This window comes from Grampus griseus (assembly GCF_964374135.1).
Source record: "Grampus griseus genome assembly, chromosome: 16".
Taxonomy (NCBI): domain Eukaryota; kingdom Metazoa; phylum Chordata; class Mammalia; order Artiodactyla; family Delphinidae; genus Grampus; species Grampus griseus.
In genome coordinates, this window is record NC_139010.1 from 61,035,704 (window position 1) to 61,059,658 (window position 23,955).

Genomic DNA, 23,955 nt, shown 5'->3' on the forward strand with positions numbered 1-23,955 from the left:
TGCCACGGAGCAACTAAGCCCATGCGCCACAACTACTGAGCCTGCGCTCTAGAGTCTGCGAGCCACAACTACTGAGCCCGTGTGCCACAACTACTGAGTCTGTGCTCCATAACAAGAAAAGCCACCTCAGTGAGAGGCCTGCGCACTGCAACGAAGAGTAGCCCCCGCTCACCGCAACTATAGAAAGCCCGTGTGCAGCAACAAAGACCCAACACAGCCAAAAACAAATAATTAATTAAAAGAAAACAACAAAAAAAAAACCTAAACCCACTTGAAGACTAGCAGTTACTATAGTTGTGCTACAGGAAGGGGTCAAAGTCAGTATTAGAAATATTATACTTTATTGACTTCTAGAGCAGCTAATCTACCCTCCCGTGTTGACAAATGACAGGAAGAATGGAAGAAACATATGAAGGTTAAAGTAAGAGTCTACACCACTGTGAAAAATGTTGTAACAACTTTCACTGTTCCGGTGAGGCAGTTATACCACCTTAAAGTATACAGTGATGATCCATTCTTGTTCTGAACAACAAGAAGTGATTTCGCTTGGGATTCTGAAGTGAATTTATCCACGTTGATTGTGCCCTGTTTTTGTAACGGTTCTGGCTTACAGAGCCCTCTTCCCACCCTCTTATGCTTGAATTTGAAATACAGCAAAAGAGGATACAGAAGGCTGGAATGGGGTGGCATGAGCCACACTATATGGCCCACACTAATGAATTTTATTCCGTTGTGATGTAATATAAGAAGGAGGTTCTCTTCTTTTCAGGTGGCTTGATCCTTTGTCCTCTTTCAGCTGAATTCTTTCTATAGATTTAGCCCAGATGAGAAAACGACTGTGTTTTTGGATAATAAACATTTTTGCTATCAATCAAAAACATGCAGAAGTGGATGAAGACTTCTGCCTCAAAATGAAATTGCTGCAGTCCATTCCAGACCAGCCCTACCTACAGCAAGTAGAGAACACATCTGCTAAGCCACTGACAGCAGCCTTACAATGGAGTCACTGAGGACACTTATAAAAGCTTGTAAAGGAACCTTGACCTTAACAGAAGACTACATTTGATAATGGAAATAATATATTTCTCCACTGATATACAATACTTATGCAATGCACTGAAAAAGATGGATTTTGGAATAAGAGCACAATTTGTACCATAACAACATTTTTGGATCACCTCTTCCCATTGTCTTCCTTGCTCCACTCTGAGACCCTTCACCACCCTTAGTGTACCTGGATACACTATGACATACCGATGATGAAACAAGACAAGGCAACAGTGTCACAAGCCACGATGGAGCCAGCTGCATGCAGTTCAGCCCAGCTTTACCCTTACTTTCCTCCAGTACAGACTCCATTACAATTCTGAACCATCTGCGAAGAGTGCAGACACACAAAACTAAAACAAGGACCCCCTACGATGAGAGTATTGTAAAGTCTTCAGAAACTTTCCGGATGTACCTTTGATGGAGCCCCCCCACCCCCCCACAGGGACATCCTTTACTCCTGGGAGTCCTGCCAGAACTTGTTTAATGGGTGCTCAGAGTTTTGCTTTTCCTCCTCATTCTTCCTCTTCCTCCTCTTCCTCTTCATCATCATCTTCATCATGGCAGTGTGTAATTTCCTGGGGGGCCAGTGGGAAGAGGTTGGGGGGCTTAATCTCACTAATCGACCGTGTCAACTGGTGACGTTTGTAGTCGGTATCTTTGAAATCCACTGATGTACGGTTCCGGGTTGCAAGAGGGGACTCCATCTCATTGATATCTACATGTGTGTGTTCCACTGTTGACTCATGAGGCATCTACAACAAAGTCAGAGGTTCAGAAAGCAGGCAGAACAAAACAGCTGTCTCCCAGATCCTAATCCCTCTGCCTTTGTTAGATGGCTGTACAGAAGCACCTATAATGGACCAGAGGCCAAGCCAATTCAGATACTGAAGTATCTTCCTAGAACTTCCTAAAGCTGCCTATCCTCTTTTCTCTCCCACTCAGAACTGTGCCCACATTGTATACTATAGCCTGAAACTGGATAAGATGGGAGAGAAGAGATTATTATTTCCTATTTATTTCACAGCAAAAAAGTCTTGAAATATAGATCAGTATTGGAAAACTACACTTCTCTCATTTAGCACTAATAATAGAGGAAAGTCTTTACCATTCAAACAACTTTTAAACCAAGTAGTTTTCAAAGTAAAATTAAGCTCTGTAACATTCTATCTTGCTCATACTTTCTCAAAAACTCCTTTTTGTGCAACCATGTAACCTGGCTCTGGGCTTTGCACATTAGAAAGAAATGATCTAAACTTTCCTGTGCCATGCCAGATAGCTAGTGGCAGATCTTGGCCTTAACAGCGTTATCTTAACTGCAAATAGTAGCCTTAGGCTATATAACTCACCAAGACGTGGGCAGCTCTGAAGAGGTAGCTGAACGGGTAATACAGCAGATTAATGAAAGATGCTGCATAGAGATCAGCATAGCGCATCACCTGACTGGCAAAGAGGGTCTGCCGGGAGCCACTGCGAAACAGGCTTCCCATCATCCCGTAGCACATGTCCATGTCATGAGTTACTTTCTAAAGCAAAGAACAAGATTAAGGCTCAGCTCATTCGATAAATATTTACTGAACACTGGCTATGTGCCACTCCCTGTATAATATCAGAAATACAGAAATCACTTAAAGTTTATTTTCGAAGTTTTCTCCCAAATCCCATTTGGATACCTTAATACGTCTCTGGATGGAGCTAATGTCTGGGCGCTCATTGCTGCTGCTGTCAAGGTGCCTGGAGACAAGAAAAATCCAGTGAAAATCTCCAGAAAGGACGTCTCTTACATCTAAGTGACTCCTGAAGAGGCAGATGGTTTTTAGGGAAGAAATTTTTAGGGTCAGGAAACTTACTTGTAGAGTTCAGCCAAGAAAATATCCAGGCTCTGAAGCTCTTCGAAAAGTGCTAAAGTTTGGAAGAAAAAGGAAAATGTTTTAAGTAAAACAAAAATCATCTAGTTTTTTTTTTTTTTTTTTTTTTTTTTTTTTTTTTGCGGCACGCCGGCCTCTCACTGCTGTTCATCTAGTTTTTAACTGTTGCTAAAACTAAAGTAAAAGGCTGCAGATATGACTGAAAAGTAAAGCTATAGGTGAGTGTGTAAAATGACTTCCTTCCCCCACCTTCGGGAAAACCCACCGACACTGCTTGGAATCTGGCAGCAGATGACGCCAGCATTTCCTCCTACTTAAAACCACCCCCTACATACAACTTTCCTAACTGGATGCTGATTCTGAGCTTATAAAGTGCCAATTCATACCCCATCTCAGGTGTGTCAGCAAAGCAAGTGTTAACGGTTCCATCTTTAGATAAAAGCATAAGTCACAAGTCCAGAAAACAGAACCAAATCAACTAGATTTCTAAAATTCTATAGGTAGAAAGTTGAAAATGTAGATGAAAGGCTAGCCAGAAAATCCCACCAAGAAGTACAAACAATAGCAACAGCCACTATACGCTGCACGCTTTCTGTGTGTTCTAGCCCTTCTCAACCTGGGTTCCCCAACGAGAATCAAGCCATGATGTAGCCACTGTATGTAACAAATCTTCTTTATCTACCATCTTTGGGAGAACGAGAGTCATTCAAATCATTTTGTCTGTTCTGTGGTTCAGATGAGGAGCCTCGGCTGAGAAAGGTTGTTACTTCTATCTCCTTTATGCAGGAAGCTTTATGAGAGTAGGTGTTACCCTCATTTTCACATATGAGGATACTAAGGCACAGGGTGTTTCAGTAGCCTGCCTGAGGGCTGAAGATAGTAAGTGGGGGAGCCAGGGTCACTACCTGAGGCAGGCTGAGTTTCCAGAGGCAGGACCTTCCACCACGCTGTGAGTGATGCTAGCTAGGACTGGCTGGAGAACTTGTGTGTGTCAAACATCTTTACATAACTAGGGTCAAAGCTCAATTCAGTGCAGCGTATAGCTCAGTTCAGAGAGTGCCTCATTCTCTACTTCTCAGAAGAGCAAATAAATACCAGGTGATCAGCACTCAGAGCCATCAATGCCCCAGAATCACAGATATGAGCTGGTAGCAGAGAGACTGGAACTAGCAGGCATGATTGAACAAATAAGGGACTACAGAGAGGTAAGCAGAGTTCACTTTCAGCTGCTACTGTAACATAACGCAGACCAGTAATATTCTAACCTTTAAAGGGATTCAAGAAGAAGGCTGAACAAGATAACCTCAAAATTCTGGGCTTCTGTGAAATATCTGGCTCTATGAGAAGGAGGTATCCAAATATAAGGGCCCATCTTTTGACCACCCCTGTCTGACCCCCTGCATACAAAGTAATGGTTCATCAAAGAGGACTGATTCATAGCTGGCCATTCAGATATAAACTAGCTACATCAAAGATTTATAAAGTAAGAATAATGGCTCCTTACAACTCTTATCAGTCCAGACATGCAGCTCCTGTGCAAGTTCAGGAATCACCAAAAAAGTTCGCCACCCTTGCCGTTTCTTTGATTTTAAAATGTCCCCAAAAATGTGATCTCCAATATATAAAATGTCTTTGCCCTTGGCTCCCAACAGATCACAGATTGTATCAGATGAACCTGAAACAATGGAACGAACAATGAGAAAACAATAAATGTCTCCATATTAAAAACCAGTGTTCCAAGTACCATAACCATTAAATACAATTAATTTTATTCTTTTAACTATGTGAGGAACACACTAAAAGGGTGCACCTTTCTTAAAGATAAAGACTCACCATTGTCTTTTTTCATCAACCTTTTTAGTGCCCCTAAGACAAGGCCTTTAGCTCCACTGTGCTCACCAGAGCTCTTGATCACCAAACGCAAGAGCAACAAAACTACACGTCTCAGCTTTAGGGGGGCATAACCCTTCAAAGTACCACTGCCATTTCTCATCACAGATCTGCCATTAGGTTGGCTTTGTTCCACTGCTTTTCATTCCAACAAAACACACATCTGTGTCCACAAGGGCTCCTAAAAACCCCTAGAGGACCCCTTGGGAACCACCCGACATGATTCCAGACACTGAGAAAATGCCTCAAATAGGCAAAAGGAGGATTGGAAAAAACTGATCCTTTTAGTGAAAATCAAAGGTTCACTAGGACATACTGACCACTTCTCAAAACCTTTCTCCCTGACTCCTATTGTATTAGTAGGTGATTGAAGTGTTTACCATCAGGAGACGATATCTTTAGAATTCTAAAGAGTATATGTGGCACTGTGCCAGGAGGACACCAAAGCTTTCAGGTCTCAGCAAAGGTCTGAGCAAAGACTTACACTAAATAAAGGGAAGTCTGTGACTCACCCCCAGAGTAGACAATGCCATGCTGCAAGGGGCCCGTGTAGGTACCAATCTTCAGCTTGCCAGTTTTCTGTGAGAAAAGAATAGGAACTTCGTAATGCTTTATCCTTCTATCACAATCTCCACCCAAAATGCTACTTGGCTAGGCAGCCAAATGAATGTCACTTCTGAATTATATTCATTTGAATTATTCTGCTATATCGATTAAGACCAAAAAACTTCAAAAGAGAGATATGGCTAATAAGTTAAAACTACCTGTTTCCGTAGGGAGAGAAGGAGTGGGGAAAGGAGAAACATTAAGGGTAATTGCTCACAGATACACCTTCCTCTCAACTTACAGTATCCACCTGACGCAGTACTGTGCCTTCTCCAAAAAAGAGTGGTTTCCGTGCGTCCACCAAGATGAGGTCAAAGTAGGACTGCCATGGTCGGTGGGAGCTCCCAGGCTGATAAGGGAGAAACAGCAAAAGCCGAAACATCACTCCTAACCTTAAAGCACTCATGTTTCATCTCAATCAGACGAAAGGAATGTAGAAATACTAAGTATAACCAGAAAATCCCACTGTTAAAAACATATTGTGGCTTATTATAAGCCACATCCTTTTGGAAGCAGGCAAAGTAAAAATATAAATAATGACTCTAACCACTATATTTTAAATCGTTTCACCTACTTATCAATTTATTTCAAGCAATATAATGTATGAAAGAAAGTGCTCACACTCTAAAAATGGGCTATAAGAGGCTCAAAGGGGCTAAGGAGAGTTGCAAAACAAATATGTACGAGACAGATTAAGAAAGAGGCAGATTAGGATCAGAACTGAAGTATACAACTGATGTGGAACTATTATTAGCAGATTTCATCAGTTATGTTCTCAGAATGATGGTTCCAGGTACACACTGGTCTTTGGCTTATATGGCAGGCTAATCAGCACTAATGTAGAAGGGATGCCCATTAACATTACTTCCATCCTGAACTGGAACCATGGCATTAACCTTTTAAGGTCAAGCCAAAGAGCACTGCATTACTCTGCTTTTAGGTGATCTCAAAACAGTTATGACATTTATTCAAAGAAGCCTAGTGACTAAATCGCAATGAGTATTCCTTAAATCTAAATATGGCCATACTACAGGAATGAAAACTTCTCTGCTAAATATCAAGGTTAGCTGTTCTTTTGGCACAGAACTCAGCAATAACTAACAGCAGAATCTAGACGTTGGCAAGAATATATACATTTTCTCTGTTTCTTTTAATTACATTATCTTCTTCAACCTGAAAATTCCTTTATTTGCCACACAAATGTAACAATTCTGTATAGAATTTCTTGGGCATAAAATTATTCTGGGGCTTCCCTGGTGGCGCAGTGGTTGAGAATCTGCCTGCCAATGCAGGGGACACGGATTCGAGCCCTGGTCCGGGAAGATCCCACATGCCGCGGAGCAACTAGGCCCGTGAGCCACAATTACTGAGCCTGCGTGTCTGGAGCCTGTGCTCTGCAACGAGAGGCTGCGATAGTGAGAGGCCTGCACACCACGACGAAGAGTGGCCCCCACTTGCCCCAACTAGAGAAAGCCCTCGCACAGAAATGAAGACCCAACACAGCCATAAATAAATAAATAAATAAAAATTAAAAAAAAATTATTCTGATCTCATCCTACTAAATACCACATGAATCTCTCTTATTTCTGTCTACTAAGTTTTCAAACTGCTAGCAACTTTAAATTACACTAACTCCTGGCATTACTACCTTTTTTAAAAAAATATTTATTTATTTATTTTTGGCTACACTGGGTCTTCGGTGCTGTGCACAGGCTTTCTCTAGTTGCGGGAAGAGGGGGCTACTCTTCGCTGTGGTGCACGGGCTTCTCATTGCCGTGGCTTCTCTTGTTGCGGAGCATGGGCTCTAGGCGCGCGGGCTTCAGTAGTTGTGGCACACGGGCTCTAGAGCGCAGGCTCAGTAGTTGTGGCGCACAGGCTTAGCTGCTCCTCGGCATGTGGGATCTTCCCGGACCAGGGCTCAAACCTGTGTCCCCTGCATTGGCAGGCGGATTCTTAACCACTGTGCCACCAGGGAAGCCCATTACTTCTAATATTAATGAAGATTTCTGGATGGCTCCTGACCAATTCCTTACCCTCAACATTCCAGGGTATTAAATGCATTCATTGTTACTAAAGCAACAGTCTGTTAAGTTACATAGAGTACCTTGGGGCCATGTGGGAAATCAAACAGGTAAGTCATAATTTTCTGGAAAAAAAAAATCCAACATAAGGTCCATATACTACTTCTGCGAGAGATATATGACACCTAAATAAATCACACACAAGCTTTTCATAAGACATGTCTTTTTCAATACAAGATTCATCACATTCTTGTTCCCTCTAAAGTTTATGAAATCGTGGCAGTGGAAGAAGCCAGAAATGAATGCTTCATCATAGCAAACAAACGCAAGCTTCTGACATTCTCAGTAGAACACAGACTTCTAGATTTTTTTGTACAGATTCACATCCATATATTCCTATCCAGTTCTCCTAGAGGACTGGAACACGTATTTGGAGGTAAAGGGTATCTGAGATAAGGGTGTAGAGATAACTAATGACTCACATGGAAATAATATACCTTGGCCCTCTTACTACTGTTCCTAGACCAACCAAGCCAACTTACTTGCTTACTCCAAATCACCAAATTTCTAAATCAACATTTTACATAAAGAGGATTGGGGAGTGCTGAGCTTCCTGCTAGTACTGGGAACTTGTAACTGTCTTAGCAAAAGTAACATGATAAGGAGTTAAATCATCCTTTCTATATGCTTTAATCATGGCAAAAAATTTTTTTAAGTTAAGAGGTAGTAAATTTTGATGGCTAAGAGTCAAAACACCTTAGCACCATCTATTTCTGTCTGGCTCCCAACAGCAGGGAGGGCACATATGTACACATGTGCAATAATAAAGGGTGTACCTTCTCAAGTTTTAGAAATGAAGCACAAAGAGACAACGAAGACATTTTAATCAGCGCAAATGTTTTAAATAACCCCTAAGAGAAAACCTTCAAGTAGCCAATTGTAATGAGGGAAAATAGTCAAAAGAAATATTTAGAAAACTTTGAGAACCGCTCTGATGTATGCTATATATTTTTGCTTTTTTCATTCTGCTTTCAAAATGAAATGGCAATAAAATACCCTCACTTAGTAAACTATCTTCCTCATTATAGTCGCAGTTCTTTAGTCCAAAATAATTCCTTTGTATAAACAAATATGAATATTAAGCACTTACATCTGTGTATTTATAGTCACTGTTGGTGGCAAGAAATACTTTCCCTACTTCCTTCATCCGGCTTAGAAGCAAAGGCAGTTTTCCCTGAAATATAATTATGATGATGAGCGAAACACTAAAACACACAGATATTCCTCCACTTATGTTGGGGTTATGTCCCGATAATACACCAAACATGACAGCTAGCCAAGCCTACCTTAAACGTGCTGAAAACATACACTGGCCTACAGTTGGGCAAAATCATCGAACACAAAGCCTATTTTATAATAAAGTGGTTGAATATCTCATGTAATTTATTGAATACTGTACTGAAAGTGAAAAGTAGAACGGATGTTACCAGTTGTCTACCCCCGTGATTGCATGGCTGACTGGGAGCTGTAGCTCACTGCTGCTGCCCAGCATCACGAGAGTATCGTAGGGCATATCACTAGCCTGGGAAAAGATCAAAATTCAAAATTCCACATACAGTTGCCACTGAATGTGTACTGTTTTCACACCATCGTAAAGTCAAAAAATCTTAAGTTGGGGACCATCTGTATATATTCATTTACACTGTGGAGTAGTTAGACACTGGACTTTTGTCCACTGAAATAGGAATAGGGGATGCCCTTTAAGGGAGGGATGGTTGGTTGGTTGGTTGGTTGGTTTCAGAATTTTGCATTTATAAGACCACATTGTCACTATGCATGAGTTAAGTATCATGTATGTAGTGTATACATGGTGTATATATAATAGATTTATATATAAAATATATAAATGATTATATGCCTATTAAAAACATATCTCTAACTTCCTCATTATGTCTGCCTCAGGAAAGAGTTTAAATTACCTTGTAATCTCTAAAAGTAAGTGAATTAAGTGTGTGAGAGATGAGGAGAAGCTGATTTTTAAACATCATCAGCTAAATACTCTATGGAGAGTATTAGATATGGCTTCACTGTATATACTTCTATTTTAAGAAATACCTTGTAGAAGTGACATGATGTGTCATGAAGCAACCTAGAAATGTCCAGACCCACCTGCAGATACATGAGGAAATTCTAACTCCTGATGTGACAAGAAAAACAGCCTTTCCTTCTCTCACAGTGAATAGCTTCCTTCACTTAAATCCTCCTGAACCCCTCAGTGTTCTTTCTTGAAACAACAATCATGGGAGTGGGAGTGGACGGGAAATAGGAGGTACAAAGAATGAAAACAATAAGAAATCTTTACCAAAGAACTTTGAGAAAATAATTGCATTCTACTTTTACTCTGTAAGAAAAGGAAGAAGTATCTCATCTCAGTGCTGTGTGTGTCTGTGTGTACTTTTTATTTTGAAATAATTTCAGACTTACAGAAAAGTTGTGAAAATAGTACAGAGGGTTTCTATATATTCTTTATCCAGCTTCCCTTAATATTAACATCTTAACCCCAGCATAATGATCAAAACTAAGAAATTAACATTGGCACAATGCTTTTAACTAAACTACAGATATTTAAAAATTTTATTAGGTTTTCCACTAATGTCACTTGAAGTATTTTAAAGCTTTCCTCATTATTCCCTGTTTATAGGTTAAAGACAATTTAAATAATAGTCACACATATGGTGGGTTTTTTTTTGTTTTTTTGGGTTTTTTTTGCGGTACACGGGCCTCTCACTGCTGTGGCCTCTCCCGTTGCGGAACACAGGCTCCGGATGCGCAGGCTCAGCGGCCATGGCTCACGGGCCCAGCCGCTCCGCGGCATGTGGGATCTTCCCGGACCGGGGCACGAACCCGCATCCCCTGCATCGGCAGGCAGACTCTCAACCACTGCGCCACCAGGGAAGCCCCATATGTACATTTTTTAGATGATCTAGCGCTGTGGTTATGATTCAGGACACATTTAGGTGTGACTTTGGCTTTACTACTTATTCACTGTATGAACTTGGGCGAGTTATTTAAGTCCCCAGTTTCTTCATCTATAAAGCAGAGGTAACAGTAACTAACTCACAGTTATATGGAAGATTAAATGGGATAATGAATGTAATCACTTAGCACAGTGATGTGCACAAAGTAACCACTCTAGCTGCTGTTATTGTAATTAGAGCTAAAAGGACAAATGAAATACTGGGTCTTCTTGCCTAATAACAAACAAGAAAAACTAAAACACATGCTCTGGCTGAAAACTCTTGGTGATTATACTCGGAGTGTGTTAAACTGCCACGACAGAGAAATATCTTCTCTTGTCCACTTCATTATAAATAAGCTTGTTATTAATTTCCCTAATAGGTAAAGGAAGCTATCATGCAGATCTGTTTTTCCCTTTATTACTTACATCTTTGACTACATACTTCTCAAGATTTTCAACTGTCTTTTCCTTAAGGGAACCCTAGAGAAAGAAAAAAGGAAGCAAGAAGAGAAAAAAATCAATTTTTAAGTTTATTATAAAAACTGTGACTACTGTCAGCCTAAATGCATTTCTTAAGTATTTCCAGAAAAGTAGATAAACTAAACAAGGCCAGGATAAAGTGGCAGATGTGATGTGCTGCAACTCCACCTCCAAAATGTATTTAAAATATAAAACTATTTTTATTTTAAACTAGAAATCAAAAGGCATTTCATATTTTATTCAGCATAATTTATAATAAATGTAAACATAATATTACTTAGTTAATGTTATTGGCCAAGTGGGAGGTATTTGGAAAAAAACAAATGGACCATAATCATCCTGAAAGGATATGGTAAGTATAATCCTAATGCTAAAATCTCTTCCAGTAAGTTTGGGAAATGCAAACTGAAATAAGATCTAGAAGCCAAGCACCACCACTGAGGAAAGACCGGCATTACCTCTGTAAGCAGGACAGCCAAAGACAAGGACAGAAGTATTCTAGACAGCTATCACCAGCGGCAAATCCCACGCCCCCCCCCTTTTTTTAACAGATGAACAATTCTGCTCTATTTGCACTTGGAAAGTTAATGTCAGACCATAAAAAACACACGCCAGGCAGTGAGCAGGTGAAGAAGCAGCTCCTAGGTACCTTGTAATGAACCCAGTCAACCGCATCTCTTACATCCTGGAACATACTCCGGTAAGACATGAAGAGGTCCCCATCTTTAAATCCGGTTTCACAGCTACAGAAAGATAAAAAGAACATGACAGGGAATCCAAAAGAGGGTAAATAAAATGAATATCAAACATTGCCCAGGGGACCCAAAGGTTCCATTGTCACATAGTAAAGGCCGTGTGGCTAATTTGGAAAATAATTACTCCCTAATGAAAACCCATTTTGACCACCAGAGATGACTACAGTGTTCAATGGAATACAACAACTGTGAACAGATACAAAGTGGCAGAAGAATATACCGAATGGAAGCTAAAAGGCCAGTTCCAAAAATACCAGGTCCTTTATCACTTTTAAGAAACAGGTTCCCATCAAAGAAACATTTAAAATTGGTAATTTAGGTTCTCTCCACCCTCACTTTTCTGACATTGTCTCTAGGTACTAAGGTATTGTCTATTTTCTGTTTATCTTAGTGACTTAGTGCTCCACCAAATTTAGTGCCTTGAAGTGGATAAGGCCTAAAGAGGATAAGAAGTTTGCAAACTCTGGCACATACGGCTGAACTTACAATTCTCCCTAGAAAGGAAAGGATAACTTTTTCAAGACTTAAGCAAAATTTCACTTCAGGGAGGATAAACAGTATTTACTACTCAATTAATCTTGCTGGGCCTGGGAATGAAACTAAATTACCATCCCTGAATGGCTCCTGGGTAGCTGCTGTGAAATGAGTTGGGGGGTTTTAGTGCAATTCTGCTTGGACAGATAATCATCACACAAACCTCCCACTCAGTTGTCACAATTAGCACCTCTGCTGGCCGTCTTCATTCCCAGGAGAAGCCAATCAGAAGTGGTCCCTTCCAAACATGGCTGCAGCACACTGGCAAGGAGAGGGCCGTGTGGGAGGTGAGAGCCTGCATGGAGCTGCTGGTGCTGTCCCATCTCTCAGGCTGGCAATGTGGCATCTTTCACTAGCACTAAATTCACTTCAGAAAAGCAGAAAAGACCTGCAGTGGCCAGTTCTCTAAAACCCTGTACATTAATTTTTTAAAAAATCAATTGGAAAAAGAAAATTATAGTATATACATACCTGGTATATCTGGAACAATTAGTAAAAAAATCTACTAGGCAGGCCAACAGGTAGGTCTCTGAAAAATGAAGAATAGATATTCATAAGCTAGAAGTGAGATAATGAAATTTGTTTCATTATGTCCTTGCGCAAAGACAAACGATCATGGAAAGAAGGGAAAGCATCAGTATATATAAGCATAGAATAAGCATAGAATATATAATATATAAGCATAGAATGAGTCTACCTGGTAGGTTGAATAGTGTGTTCAGAATGTAAAATCTTTCAGTGTCATCTCGTTGAATAAATTTATTTGGATACTGCTCTCTAGTTTCTGGTCTGAAAGAAAAAAATTTAAATTAACTGACATTCAAAAATAACATTATAACTCTGAGACATATTCATCATTCAAAAATTAATTCAGATATTTTGGTGGCTATGTGCAAGGCAGGGTTCCAAATGATACACATGGCAGGACTTCCCTGGTGGCGCAGTAGATAGGACTCTGTGCTCCCAATACAGGGTGCCTGGGTTCTATCCCTGGTCGGGGAATTAGATTCCACATGCATGCCGCAACTAAGTAAGGGTTTGCATGCCACAACTAAGGAGCTCTGGAGCTGCAAGTAAGGAGTCCCCGTGCTGCAACCAAGACCTGGTGCAACCAAATAAAAAAAAAAAAATTTTAAAAACCCAAAAAACACATGGGTAGCTCTGAAAAGGAAGAAGCTTGGTTCCAGCCCCTAAAAAGTTCTCAGTCTGGTAAGGGAGGTGAGTCACATACACAGACAATTACAAAAAGGTAAAAAAATCACAACTACAAGCAAGGTGCGAAGAGCTATGAGAAAAGTGAAGAAGGGGAGACCATTTCAACTTAAGGGGTAGAGAGAAGTGAATATGGGAATGTGGAGAGGAAAATCTTGGAAGAATTCATGAAAATGGTAGCATATGAGCTGGCCCTTGAAAGCTAGATAGACGAATCCAGAAACTAGTCTGAGAAAAGGGAACAGAGAAAAATAAAGCTAGAAAGACGAATTGAGGCAATTATGCTATTGTTTTTATACTTCATTCAGGGGCAACAGTGCCACTGACAGTTTTGGGGTTTTTTGGCTGCATTGGGTCTTTGTTGCTGCCTGCGGGCTTTTCTCTAGTTGCCGCTAGTGGGGGCTACTCTTTGTTGCAGTGCATGGGCTTCTCATTGCAGTGGCTTCTCTTGTTGCAGAGCACAGACTCCAGGCGCGTGGGCTTCAGTAGTTGTGGTACGCAGGGGCTACTCTTCATTGCAGTGCATGGGCTTCTCAATGTGGTGGCTTCTCTTGTTGCAGAGCACGGACTCCAGGTGTGCGGACTTCAGTAGTTGTGGCACGCAGGCTCAGTAGTTGTGGCTCACGGGCTCTAGAGTGCAGGCTCAGTAGCTGTGGCACATGGCATAGCTGCTCCGCGGCATGTAGGATCTTCCTAGACCAGGGCTCAAACCAGTGTCCCCTGCATTGGCAGGCGATTCTTAACCACTGTGCCACCATGTAAGTCCCCACTGACAGCTTTTAAGCAGAAGGATAAAACCATCAGAGCTGAATTGTAAATATATTAAATTAGTAGGCGTTTTAGGATAAAACGGAGGAAGAAATGTGATGTGTTGCAAAAATGGCTACAAATTCTTCCTATCATTTTGTAATGTGACTTTGCAGTTTTTCTGATTAAGAGGCTCAGTCTATTTCTCCATCCTTGAATACAGGCTTGAATGGCAGCAAATGGGATCCAAGCAGAGACTTGGAAAACACATGTGTATTGGGGCTTGCCTACTCTTGCTGCACTTGGAACTCTGAGACTGCTATGTGAATGAGAGTGAGATAACCTGCTGGAGGATAAAAGGTTACATGCAGAAATGAGGTGCCCCAGCCAACAGGCTGCCAACTGCCAGACATGCGAGTGAGGCCATTCTAGATCAGCTGAGCAATCCCAGAATTGCCCAGCTGACTCTCAGAATTTTGAGCTAAATCAAATGGCCATTGTTTTAAGCCACTAAGTTTTGAAGTACTTTATTATGCAGCAAAAACTAACTGACACAGAGACAGAGGCCTGGGAAATCAGTTAGGGGATTACTGTAGTAGTCCAGTTGAGAGCAGGAGGGGCATGTCCTAGAGTGGGCGCAAAGGAAATTAAAGAGAAGAATTATTCAGGAGAGACTGCCAAGGTAAAATGAACAAGACGAGGCAACTTATCGGATGTAGTAGATGAGGAACATAAGAGCCAAAGATGATGATGCTCACACTAAGAGGGTGTCTCTGAGAGGGTGGTGGTACCATAAACAGAATCATGAAAACTAGATAAAAAGTAGATATAAGAGGAATTTTATTTTGGATATGTTAATCTAAAAGTAAACATTTTTACAGGCAATTAGAAACAAAGGTCAAGAACTTAAAAACAGAGATTCAAACTTGAGAGATAGCTGGGATCATCTCTGCACAGGTAATAAATGAAGTCAGCAAGACTATTAGAGCAGAAGAGGCCACTTAAGAGTGCAGAGAAAGAAGAGCAGACTGAGACTAGATCCACAGAAGACATTCAGAGTTTAAAAGAAAAAGACAGTGAAAAAAAAACAGAAGTTAGAGATGCATGAGAACCTGAAAGAGTGAAATAAAACACTGCAAGAAGAGGAAGGGGATATATTATTAATAAAAATATTACAGAGAGTGTATATATAGGGGTGGGATAGGGAGGGTGGGAGGGGGACGCAAGAGGGAGGAGATATGGGGATATATGTATACCTGATTCACTTTGTTATAAAGCAGAAAGTAACACACCATTGTAAAGCAATTATACTCCAATAAAGATGTTTAAAATATATATATATATATTACAGAGAAACCAAAAGGGAGAAAAACTAAAATATAAAAATGCACAGTCCTCACAGTAAAATATGAAGATTAACTATTGTGAATAAAGGACACCAAATTTAAAGTTCATACTCAGAATAACCTGGGTAAATTCCTGCTTGTGTTTGTTAACTACAAATGGCATAAACTCTAGTTAGGGATATAAAATCACATTAGCTCCCTGTCTTAGTCACCCTTCTGAAATAAGTGTTCCCAATAAAGAATAACTTTATGGAATAGCATATCTTCTAGCCTTCCAAGATTTTCTGTAATGAAAATTAAGGCAGAAGGGAATAGTAATGATACGCTTTCCTCAGTCAGGTTTAGTAAGATGACCTTTTCATCATTAAAGAATAATTCCTTTACCTAAATATAGTTATTTATTAGGCAATTAGAACCCAAACAGACTTATAAATACAGTTAGTGATTACATTTTGTTTACTATATTTGTTTTTTTGGGTTGTTTATGTTCTTTTTTAAATTTTATTTTTGGCTGCGTTGGGTCTTCATTGCTGCACATGGGCTTTCTCTAATTGCGGCGAGTGGGGGCTACTCTTCTTTGCGGTGCACGGGCTTCTCACTGCAGTGGCTCCTCTTGTTGCAGAGCACGGGTTCTAGGCACGCGGGCTTCAGTAGTTGTGGCACGCGGGCTCTAGAGCACAGGCTCAGTAGTTGTGGTGCATGGGCTTAGTTGCTCCGCAGCATGGACCAGGGCTTGAACCCATGTCCTGTGCATTGGCAGGCGGATTCTTAACCACTGCGCCACCGGGGAAGCCTCTACTATATTTGTTTTACTTTTTTTTTTTTTTTAAACGTTTGGCCGCGCCTCACAGCTTGCGGGACCTTAGTTCCCCGACCAGGGACCGAACCTGCACCCTTGGCAGTGAAAGTACGGAGTTCTAACCACTGGACCGCCAGGGAATTCCCTACATTTTGTTTAAATTAAGTGTCAAGTCATGCTAGTATACATTTAAAATAAAAATTAATTCATGGGGAGGTAATGTATCATAAAGGAAGGAATGCTAGACTTGGAGTTGGGAAGAAAACGCTTATAATACAGTACTGCTAACTATGTGTGACCCACAGAATAAAGGTTTGATCTCAATATTATCCTAGTCTAAAACTTTAAAAGCCTTTACCATAATCTGAAAAGAGGCTCCAACTCAATTGGCAAGGCATATAAGGTGATGCGTGCTGGAGCCCTGATTTTCCTTCCAACCTTGTCCACCACTATACTTCAATAATTATCTCCCTTTCCCTCCATCTTCATTCTGTCCTTCTCCATGGACTTTTTTTTTTTTTAATTTAACTCTAAAGACTGTACAGTGCTAATAAGTACTGTTTGAATGATTCTGCATTTACTCATAAATGACTTATTTCTGAAACAATATTAAATGTATTTCCAAAGGAGCTATTTGGAAACTTTATTGGCTTATTTGGGGGGGAAGAAAGGAGGTCTATGGATCTTGAGTTAGTAAATCTAATTGTAGTACTAATATATAGAATTTCTTCTCTTCCTTTTCTTCTCTGACTACACCCCTACCCAGTAACACAAAAGTCCATTTCAGACGTTCATAAATAGAACCTTGGTTCATCATCATTGGGATTCTGAATTGTAGTGACAATATCTATCCATAAAATAGCTTGGGTTTTTAGTTTTATTTGCAGTCACTTCACATTCTAAATCCTGCCTTTTGATATTCATGAACTTGAACAAACCCCTCACGAGCGGAACAGTGAAAGGAAGATAGATATAACCACTGGTCTAACCAGGTGTGTCAAGGTAGGGTGTTCACTTCATACTGTTCTATGTACACTTGGAAATTGTTTAGCCTGTGTAATGCCAGCTGAAGAGTCTTGTAACATATGATTCAATTCCAAATAGGGCATTGCTGTGACCTCAGATTTAAAGGAAACTCTGGTACAGTTTCTGTTAGTTTGTGTCTCTTATCCCAAAATGTATTTACCAAAAAGACACTGTCTCTTTAACAACTTCATTGTAGACTGTGGTTTTTACTACTTTGCTACTGAAAATAAATAACAGACTGACACTTAACCCATTTTGATTTTAAGAGTTGCCGTGATCCTAATACAGTGTCAGTAGTAAATTAGGTAATATAACAGTAGAGAAAATCATATACTGTAATTGTAAAGCCACAATTATAGAAACTGTCATGTTATGGCACTGTGATTTTTAAAGAAAAAATTGAGATGTTTCACAAAAAAACACTAGATACTAAAGTTTATCTGCTGTTTATTACTGGGGTGAAAAGTCCAAATTAGTAAGAATAGTGGAAATATTCTAATTATGAAAATAAAACGTATCCTTATTTGTTTTAAATAGTGTCACTCTGTAATCATTTTTAACCCCATGTTTTTAAAAATTTTAACCGCATGATCAAATACCTGAAGGTACTCATTGTAATATAAAAAATAATGTATTAGCTGTTAAAAATCTCATTTACATTGCTGTAGTTTTAAATTTTTCAAAGCACTTTTACATACATACCTCTTCTGAGCAGCTACCTGAGAACTGTATTACAAAGGAGAAAATAAAAATCTTAGAATTTCAAATAAGTCAAAGCCACTACAGTTCTTTTGGGGCAAGTTTCAAGATTAGCTTTGTTGTATGCTATATAAAATTAGAAGGCACTAATTGAAACAAAATGTAACTGCTAACTATATTTATAAGTCAGTTTGGGTCCTCACTGCCTAATAAATAATTTTTAAGTATCCTTATGTAAAGGAAATGATCTTTAATGATGAGGGAATAGGAAAGTATATTGTATTTGGGGAGACAATATCATCTTCATATTGTTTGACTATAAAAACACGAGAAAGAGGTTAAAGGTTCTTTGTACTCACCCCCTTATGAAGTTAAATCCATGTGCACAAACCAAGAGGTTTCCATAGGCATCAACTTTCAAAAGATTTCCGTAGAGTGTATCAAAGACAAGTCCCCTATGTAAAAATGAAGATATCACCAATCATGCAAAGTAATAAAGGCAATAATCTAATGGAGTATTTACTCCATCACCACAAACCAACCCTCACCTTATTCAGGTTTTATGGCAGCTCAAGTATGTCCCCAAACAATATAACTCTAGAGGCTAAAGTGAGTGAATAAAATCTTAAAAACGAATCTCAGAACAACTAACAAATATTTACTCTGTCCAGATAAATAATCACAACTGTTTTATGTGAGAAATAAGAGCTTAATCAAACAAGGTGTAAACAATAGTTCCTCTTAATACAGCTGGTTCTATCCTAAAACAGAGTCTCTCTTAATTTCCTTGGACAACTGAGCTGCCTTATATTTCCCTCTGTCACATGTTGTATATGGGACAGATATGATGGCATCTCAAAATAAGCATCATCTTTCTCTTTTTTTAAAAGAGTTTTTTGGTGTGGACCAATTTTAAAGTCTTCTATTGAATTTGTGACATATTGCTTCTGTTTTATGTTTTGTTTTTTTGGCCACGAGGCATGTGGTATCTTAGCTCCCCGACCAGGGATCGAACCCACACCCCCTGCATTGGAAGGCGAAGTCCCAACCACTGGACCGCCAGGGAAGTCCTAGCATCATCTTTCTTAGTGGCAAATCTTTCTTATCAAATCCAGGAATGCAAACTGCCAAGAAGCCTCCTGATTACCAAGTTAAATATATTAGCAAAACATGTAACCGCTCTCCAATAGCATAAGAGAAGAGCATCTGCGATTACTGTCCATCAATTTTAATAATCCCTCTTCTTTCTCATAAATGGATCTTCTTTAATAACAATAAACTAAGTTCAAAGTTCAAGTCAGGAACACAAAATATATGGTGTACATGAAAGGTTTCATGGTCATTTCAGAATCAACACTAACCAAAAACAAACAAAAAACCCCCAAAGAATCTTTTGATGTTTTGTTGGTTTTTTGTTTGTTTGGGGGAAGTTTTTTGGTTGAGGATGCTTTTGGAATTATTAATTTTGGGGACAGAAGGAGGAGTCTTAATCCAAAAATAATCTTGAAATATTACCTGGTAGGGAATGTAGAATCATATGCAAAGCTGAGCAGCTCCTGAGGATAGCCAATAGAAACTAATCTCTCCACAGTAAGCTCAAAGCCAAGGGACTCATACTCCGGGGACTTGTACACTGCACAAAGAGGAGGTTCTCATTAAAAGAATAGCCACTTAAAATAGAAGGCAAATGAGCGAATTTCTACTTTCCCAATTCCTCTCTCCTCCTAAATCTGCCATTTTTCTTCGTTTCCTTCAAACTCCATGTTTTGTACCGCCCTGAGTAATCACAGAACTCAACTGTCAGTCTGTGGAAATAGGTCATATTATAGTAGGAGGAGCAGCAACAAAATGAATTATCAGGCATTTCAGAAGAGTTCCTTCATTCTTAGGAAACCTAATCCCCAAATTTTTTCCTCTTTATTCTTTCATGCCCACAATCTAAAGGCAGGTGGGATAATGTAATATGCACAGCTGTGATATTAACCATGAGAATATAATTAATATAAAACTAGATAGATCTATGTATGTTGAAGTCCTCACTGTTGTGCATGATTGGTGTAGGAATCCTTCAAAATTAGTTGTTTTTTCTTTTTTTAAAGACCAGTCTATTTTTAGAATTCCTATCTGGCTTAGTAGTTACTTTAAATTCCTTCTCCAATCAGCATGATTCCATTTGTTAGGATTTACTTGTTTTCTTTATCAGCCCTGACAATGTCATAGCCATCAAAATTGCATTTTGCAAATTATTAGTGCTAAAACAACCATAAGAAGACATGTCTGAGATAGGAAAATCTGGATATGAATTGGGAATTAGACATTGAAGAATTATAACTCATTTTATTAGACCTGATTATGGAAGAATGAGTACGAGCAAGTATAATATATATAAAATATATATACCTCCTATCTGCCAAAGAAGAAAAATGAGTTTTTTACAGGTGAAATAAAATGGATTTTGGAATATAGGGGTTTCTCTCTAATATTATATGTCTGAAGTTTTCTACAATGAAAAATCTTTTCAGAATCATCATTGCAGTTTAGTATAAAGAAAATGCTCCTTTAAACACATTTCTTCCAAATGAAAGATGTAGGTAGGCAACCATCCATCAGTCTCTAGGGTGGGTAAGCCATATTAAAAATAAAAATACCTGCAATCTTGCTAAATGCCAAATGAGGATTAAAAAACACCCCCAAACATCCTATTCTTTTGTCTCATAATAATTAAACTATTATTATTATTATAGTTCTACCTATAATTAACATATATAGCCTATGGCTCAAACTGATTCTTCATTGCAATTAGTCTGCCTATCCAAGTTAGTGCTAATGTTTTAATGAGTATGATTCAACTTTCCCTTTCCAAAAACAATCCTTTAGAATATTTCTGGAAATACATAAAAGAAAACAGCAATAGTGGTTTCCTCCACAGAAGGGAACTGAGTGACTAAGAGATAGGGGAAGGAAGAAGACTTTCAGGTACCTTCTTCTGTACCTTTAAAACTTGTGACATATTAATGTACTATCTATTCTTTTTAATTGAAATTAAAAAAAAAACAAGGTGAGATTTTAAAATCCTTTAATAAACATTTGTCATATTTATAAGCCTCAAAATTTTAAGGTCCTTTAGGAGATGCTTAAGTCTCATCTCACCAGAACAATGCCAAAAGAAGCTGTCATTTCGTCTGTGGTCTCAGGGGTAATAATAATTTAAGGCTAATGCTAACCCCGGCTAACATTTTCAAAACTGGCTATATTTTTCCCCTCCCATCAATTCCAACCCCATCCTCACCCATCCCTGCCCACAAAATTTTTTGAATCCTCAAGTGTGGAATTCTTAAATTTGAATGATGTACACTGTGGTAAAGCAAGTGCTATATATTCATACATGCTAACAGAATAAGAGCTGGTGTATTATCATAAAACCAGGAAAGCATGGTATCCACTGATGTCAATTTGAATTATTTTGAGAGTATAAAAGAATATCTCACCCCACCCCGTGCTTCCACCTCAATTGAAAGTGAATTTCATTTTAACAAAATTTTCATAAAACAAAAATTACTTCTCAGTTCTAACAAAGCCCCACTTATGTCAAACAATATTTAACGGAACAAAATTCCAGTATAGCTCAGTAATTTGGATAATCCATTGACATTCATTCTCACAGGATTTGGCCCATATAAAATGTTTTCAATTATTAATTTTTCAGAAAGATAATTTGCTGGATATGCCTTAAGAATGGGAGACAGAAACAAAACTTAAACACCCTCCACCCAGGCTCGTCCCTAAATGAATAATTTTCCCTAGTTAGGGAAGTGATGGAGTAATAGTGATTAAAATCTATTTCTATGAGACAATTCAGATTGAAACCCAAATCAATTTACTCAGAATTTTGGGTGAAAAAAAATGTGTGAGGGCAGAGATCTCAATTCCCCATTTTGCCACCATAAAGAATAGAATAACAGAAAATAAAACACTATACTCTTGTCACATTGTGTTTATTCCAAGGCAGAACTTCCAAGTGTTCAACTGAGATGGCTTTCTAGAAATTCCACCTACAGAAATAAATACTTTAAATTTCCTTTTTCTCAATGAGTTTAGGGTGCTTCCAAAAAATACAGTGTTATTTTCCCCATTTGCTAACTTGAAGTTATACAGCATGTAGAAACATCAGCTGAAGCCAGAATTTCGGTCTCCCTGAGTCTCATCCAAAGCTTTCTGTGGTGGCATATAGTGCCACTGTTAAAAATGAATTTCTAGATTAAGTAGGCTATCAACATTTAAGCTTGGGTGTTGAAACACACTATTCTCCCTCCAATTTTTTCAACTAGTCCAAAAGAAACTGCTCTAATCACAGGTGGGAATGGATTTAGCAAAGAGAGTCCAAGTTCCACTCTGACAACACTATCTATTTCACTAAGCTCTATATTAATCAGTAAGACCTACAAGGTATTGACATTTTCTCATAAGGTTCCTGGATAATCATTTCAGTAACACGAACTCCCAGGTCATTAAATCAGCTGCTAGAGAACTGTACAGTACAACCAGGGCTGGAGAAGCAGAATTGCAGCTGCACAGAGCATGAATCTAGATGTTTTGTTCTAAATGTCCCTTGGGAAAAATCACAATTTGTTCTGACCTGGTGGTAAAAATGACAATTCCTGAACCCTACAAAGTACCATCATGTCTTAAATAAATAAACAGATAGATAGCAAAATTTCTTTTTTAATCAACCAGGCCCTTCAAAGCCGGCCTGGACATCTGTGGGGAATCATATATATCACCTCAGACTAGAGCTCTAGATGCCCTCCACAGCTGCAAAGGCTCTAATTTCAGTTTGTCTGGCAAAACTGGCAAGTAAATGATGCATAGCTTCAAACTCAGTTCTCACAACTGACCCAAAACACTGCCAATAGCTTCAAGAGTAAACACAGCCTCACACATTCACTGCTTATTTCTCTTTCAAGAAGGTCCTCAGGCCTATTCTAATTTACCCAATATCCAAAGACAAAGGAAGAGGTTATTTTAAGGGCCAGAGTCCAAAAAAGAGGACTGCTTCAGGCACCAGGGCAGCACACAGTGTTCTCAGGTTACGTAACCAGACTATAAAGAGAACAACCAAAGCTTTGAAAGCTGAAGCTACTGAGAGCATTTAAAGATATTCTTTACTCCATAATCTGCGAGGGAAAAACAGTTCTTCAAAAAATATCAGCTGCATGTTGTGGGGGTGAAAGTTGTGGGCTGTTCTGAGTAGAATTTGTTCATACAAGATAGAATCTGGATTAGAGGAGACAGTCCCTTTAGGTGAGCTGAAAACTTTCTGCAGGGAAGTCTGGAATTCTCATGCACTTTTTACCTTTGCCACCAAGACACACTGTGTAGTAGTTTATAGATTTTAGACAAAGGAAGGGCAAACCTCTACAGAGGTTCCAGCCTAGCAGAATGCTGCTGCCAAAATGAGAACTCACATGAGGCAGATGCAGATGCAGAGTGTGTCACTCCAGTCTTGAAGGAGTTACACTGGCACTCCTGTTAAAAAACAAAACAAAGCAACAAAACAAAACAAAAACAAAAACTGGTTTTAAAACTGTTGTGATGGGCTGGAACAGAGAGATACCATTTGGAAATTGGTATTAATAGGAGTTACTGCCTCCTATTTAGAAGCCTCTGACCATCACTTAAATTCATCTAATTAGCCACAACAAAACAAGGGTATTGAAGATAAGCTTAAGTATTATACATTATTTAACTTTTCCAGTACCCTGAGCCTGGATTACAAGCCAAGTCTGATCCTGAATGTTAAGTCAAAAGACAAACAGAAAAATAAATTTCTTTTGTCTTAGTTTATTTTTTCTAGCACATTTCAGGTTTATATGATAGAAACTGAATGCAACTGGTAAACAGCGTTT

The 23,955-nt window shown here is 39.0% G+C and overlaps 1 protein-coding gene across 7 annotated transcripts in view; it reads right to left on the minus strand.

The window, feature by feature from the left end:
* Nucleotides 1-348: 348 nt before the first annotated feature.
* The window catches only part of NT5C2 (5'-nucleotidase, cytosolic II), a 103,625-nt gene continuing 80,018 nt past the window's right edge, over nucleotides 349-23,955 (minus strand). For 3 of the 7 annotated variants that reach the window (XM_082674365.1, XM_082674367.1, XM_082674368.1), the window contains 16 exons: nucleotides 19,565-19,682; nucleotides 18,409-18,504; nucleotides 18,053-18,076; nucleotides 12,918-13,009; nucleotides 12,692-12,749; nucleotides 11,581-11,674; nucleotides 10,878-10,931; nucleotides 8,583-8,666; nucleotides 7,516-7,557; nucleotides 5,653-5,760; nucleotides 5,318-5,384; nucleotides 4,420-4,590; nucleotides 2,898-2,949; nucleotides 2,721-2,781; nucleotides 2,397-2,573; nucleotides 349-1,802 (listed from right to left, as the gene is read on the minus strand). In XM_082674365.1, coding sequence (XP_082530491.1) covers nucleotides 1,563-1,802; nucleotides 2,397-2,573; nucleotides 2,721-2,781; nucleotides 2,898-2,949; nucleotides 4,420-4,590; nucleotides 5,318-5,384; nucleotides 5,653-5,760; nucleotides 7,516-7,557; nucleotides 8,583-8,666; nucleotides 10,878-10,931; nucleotides 11,581-11,674; nucleotides 12,692-12,749; nucleotides 12,918-13,009; nucleotides 18,053-18,076; nucleotides 18,409-18,504; nucleotides 19,565-19,682 — 1,538 coding nt within the window. In that variant the 3' untranslated portion in view covers nucleotides 349-1,562. Of the gene's footprint in view, nucleotides 1,803-2,396; nucleotides 2,574-2,720; nucleotides 2,782-2,897; nucleotides 2,950-4,419; nucleotides 4,591-5,317; nucleotides 5,385-5,652; nucleotides 5,761-7,515; nucleotides 7,558-8,582; nucleotides 8,667-10,877; nucleotides 10,932-11,580; nucleotides 11,675-12,383; nucleotides 12,525-12,691; nucleotides 12,750-12,917; nucleotides 13,010-18,052; nucleotides 18,077-18,408; nucleotides 18,505-19,564; nucleotides 19,683-23,514; nucleotides 23,567-23,955 lie in introns of those variants that run through there. The other 4 variants (XM_082674371.1, XM_082674366.1, XM_082674369.1 and 1 more) reach the window with 4 other exon arrangements.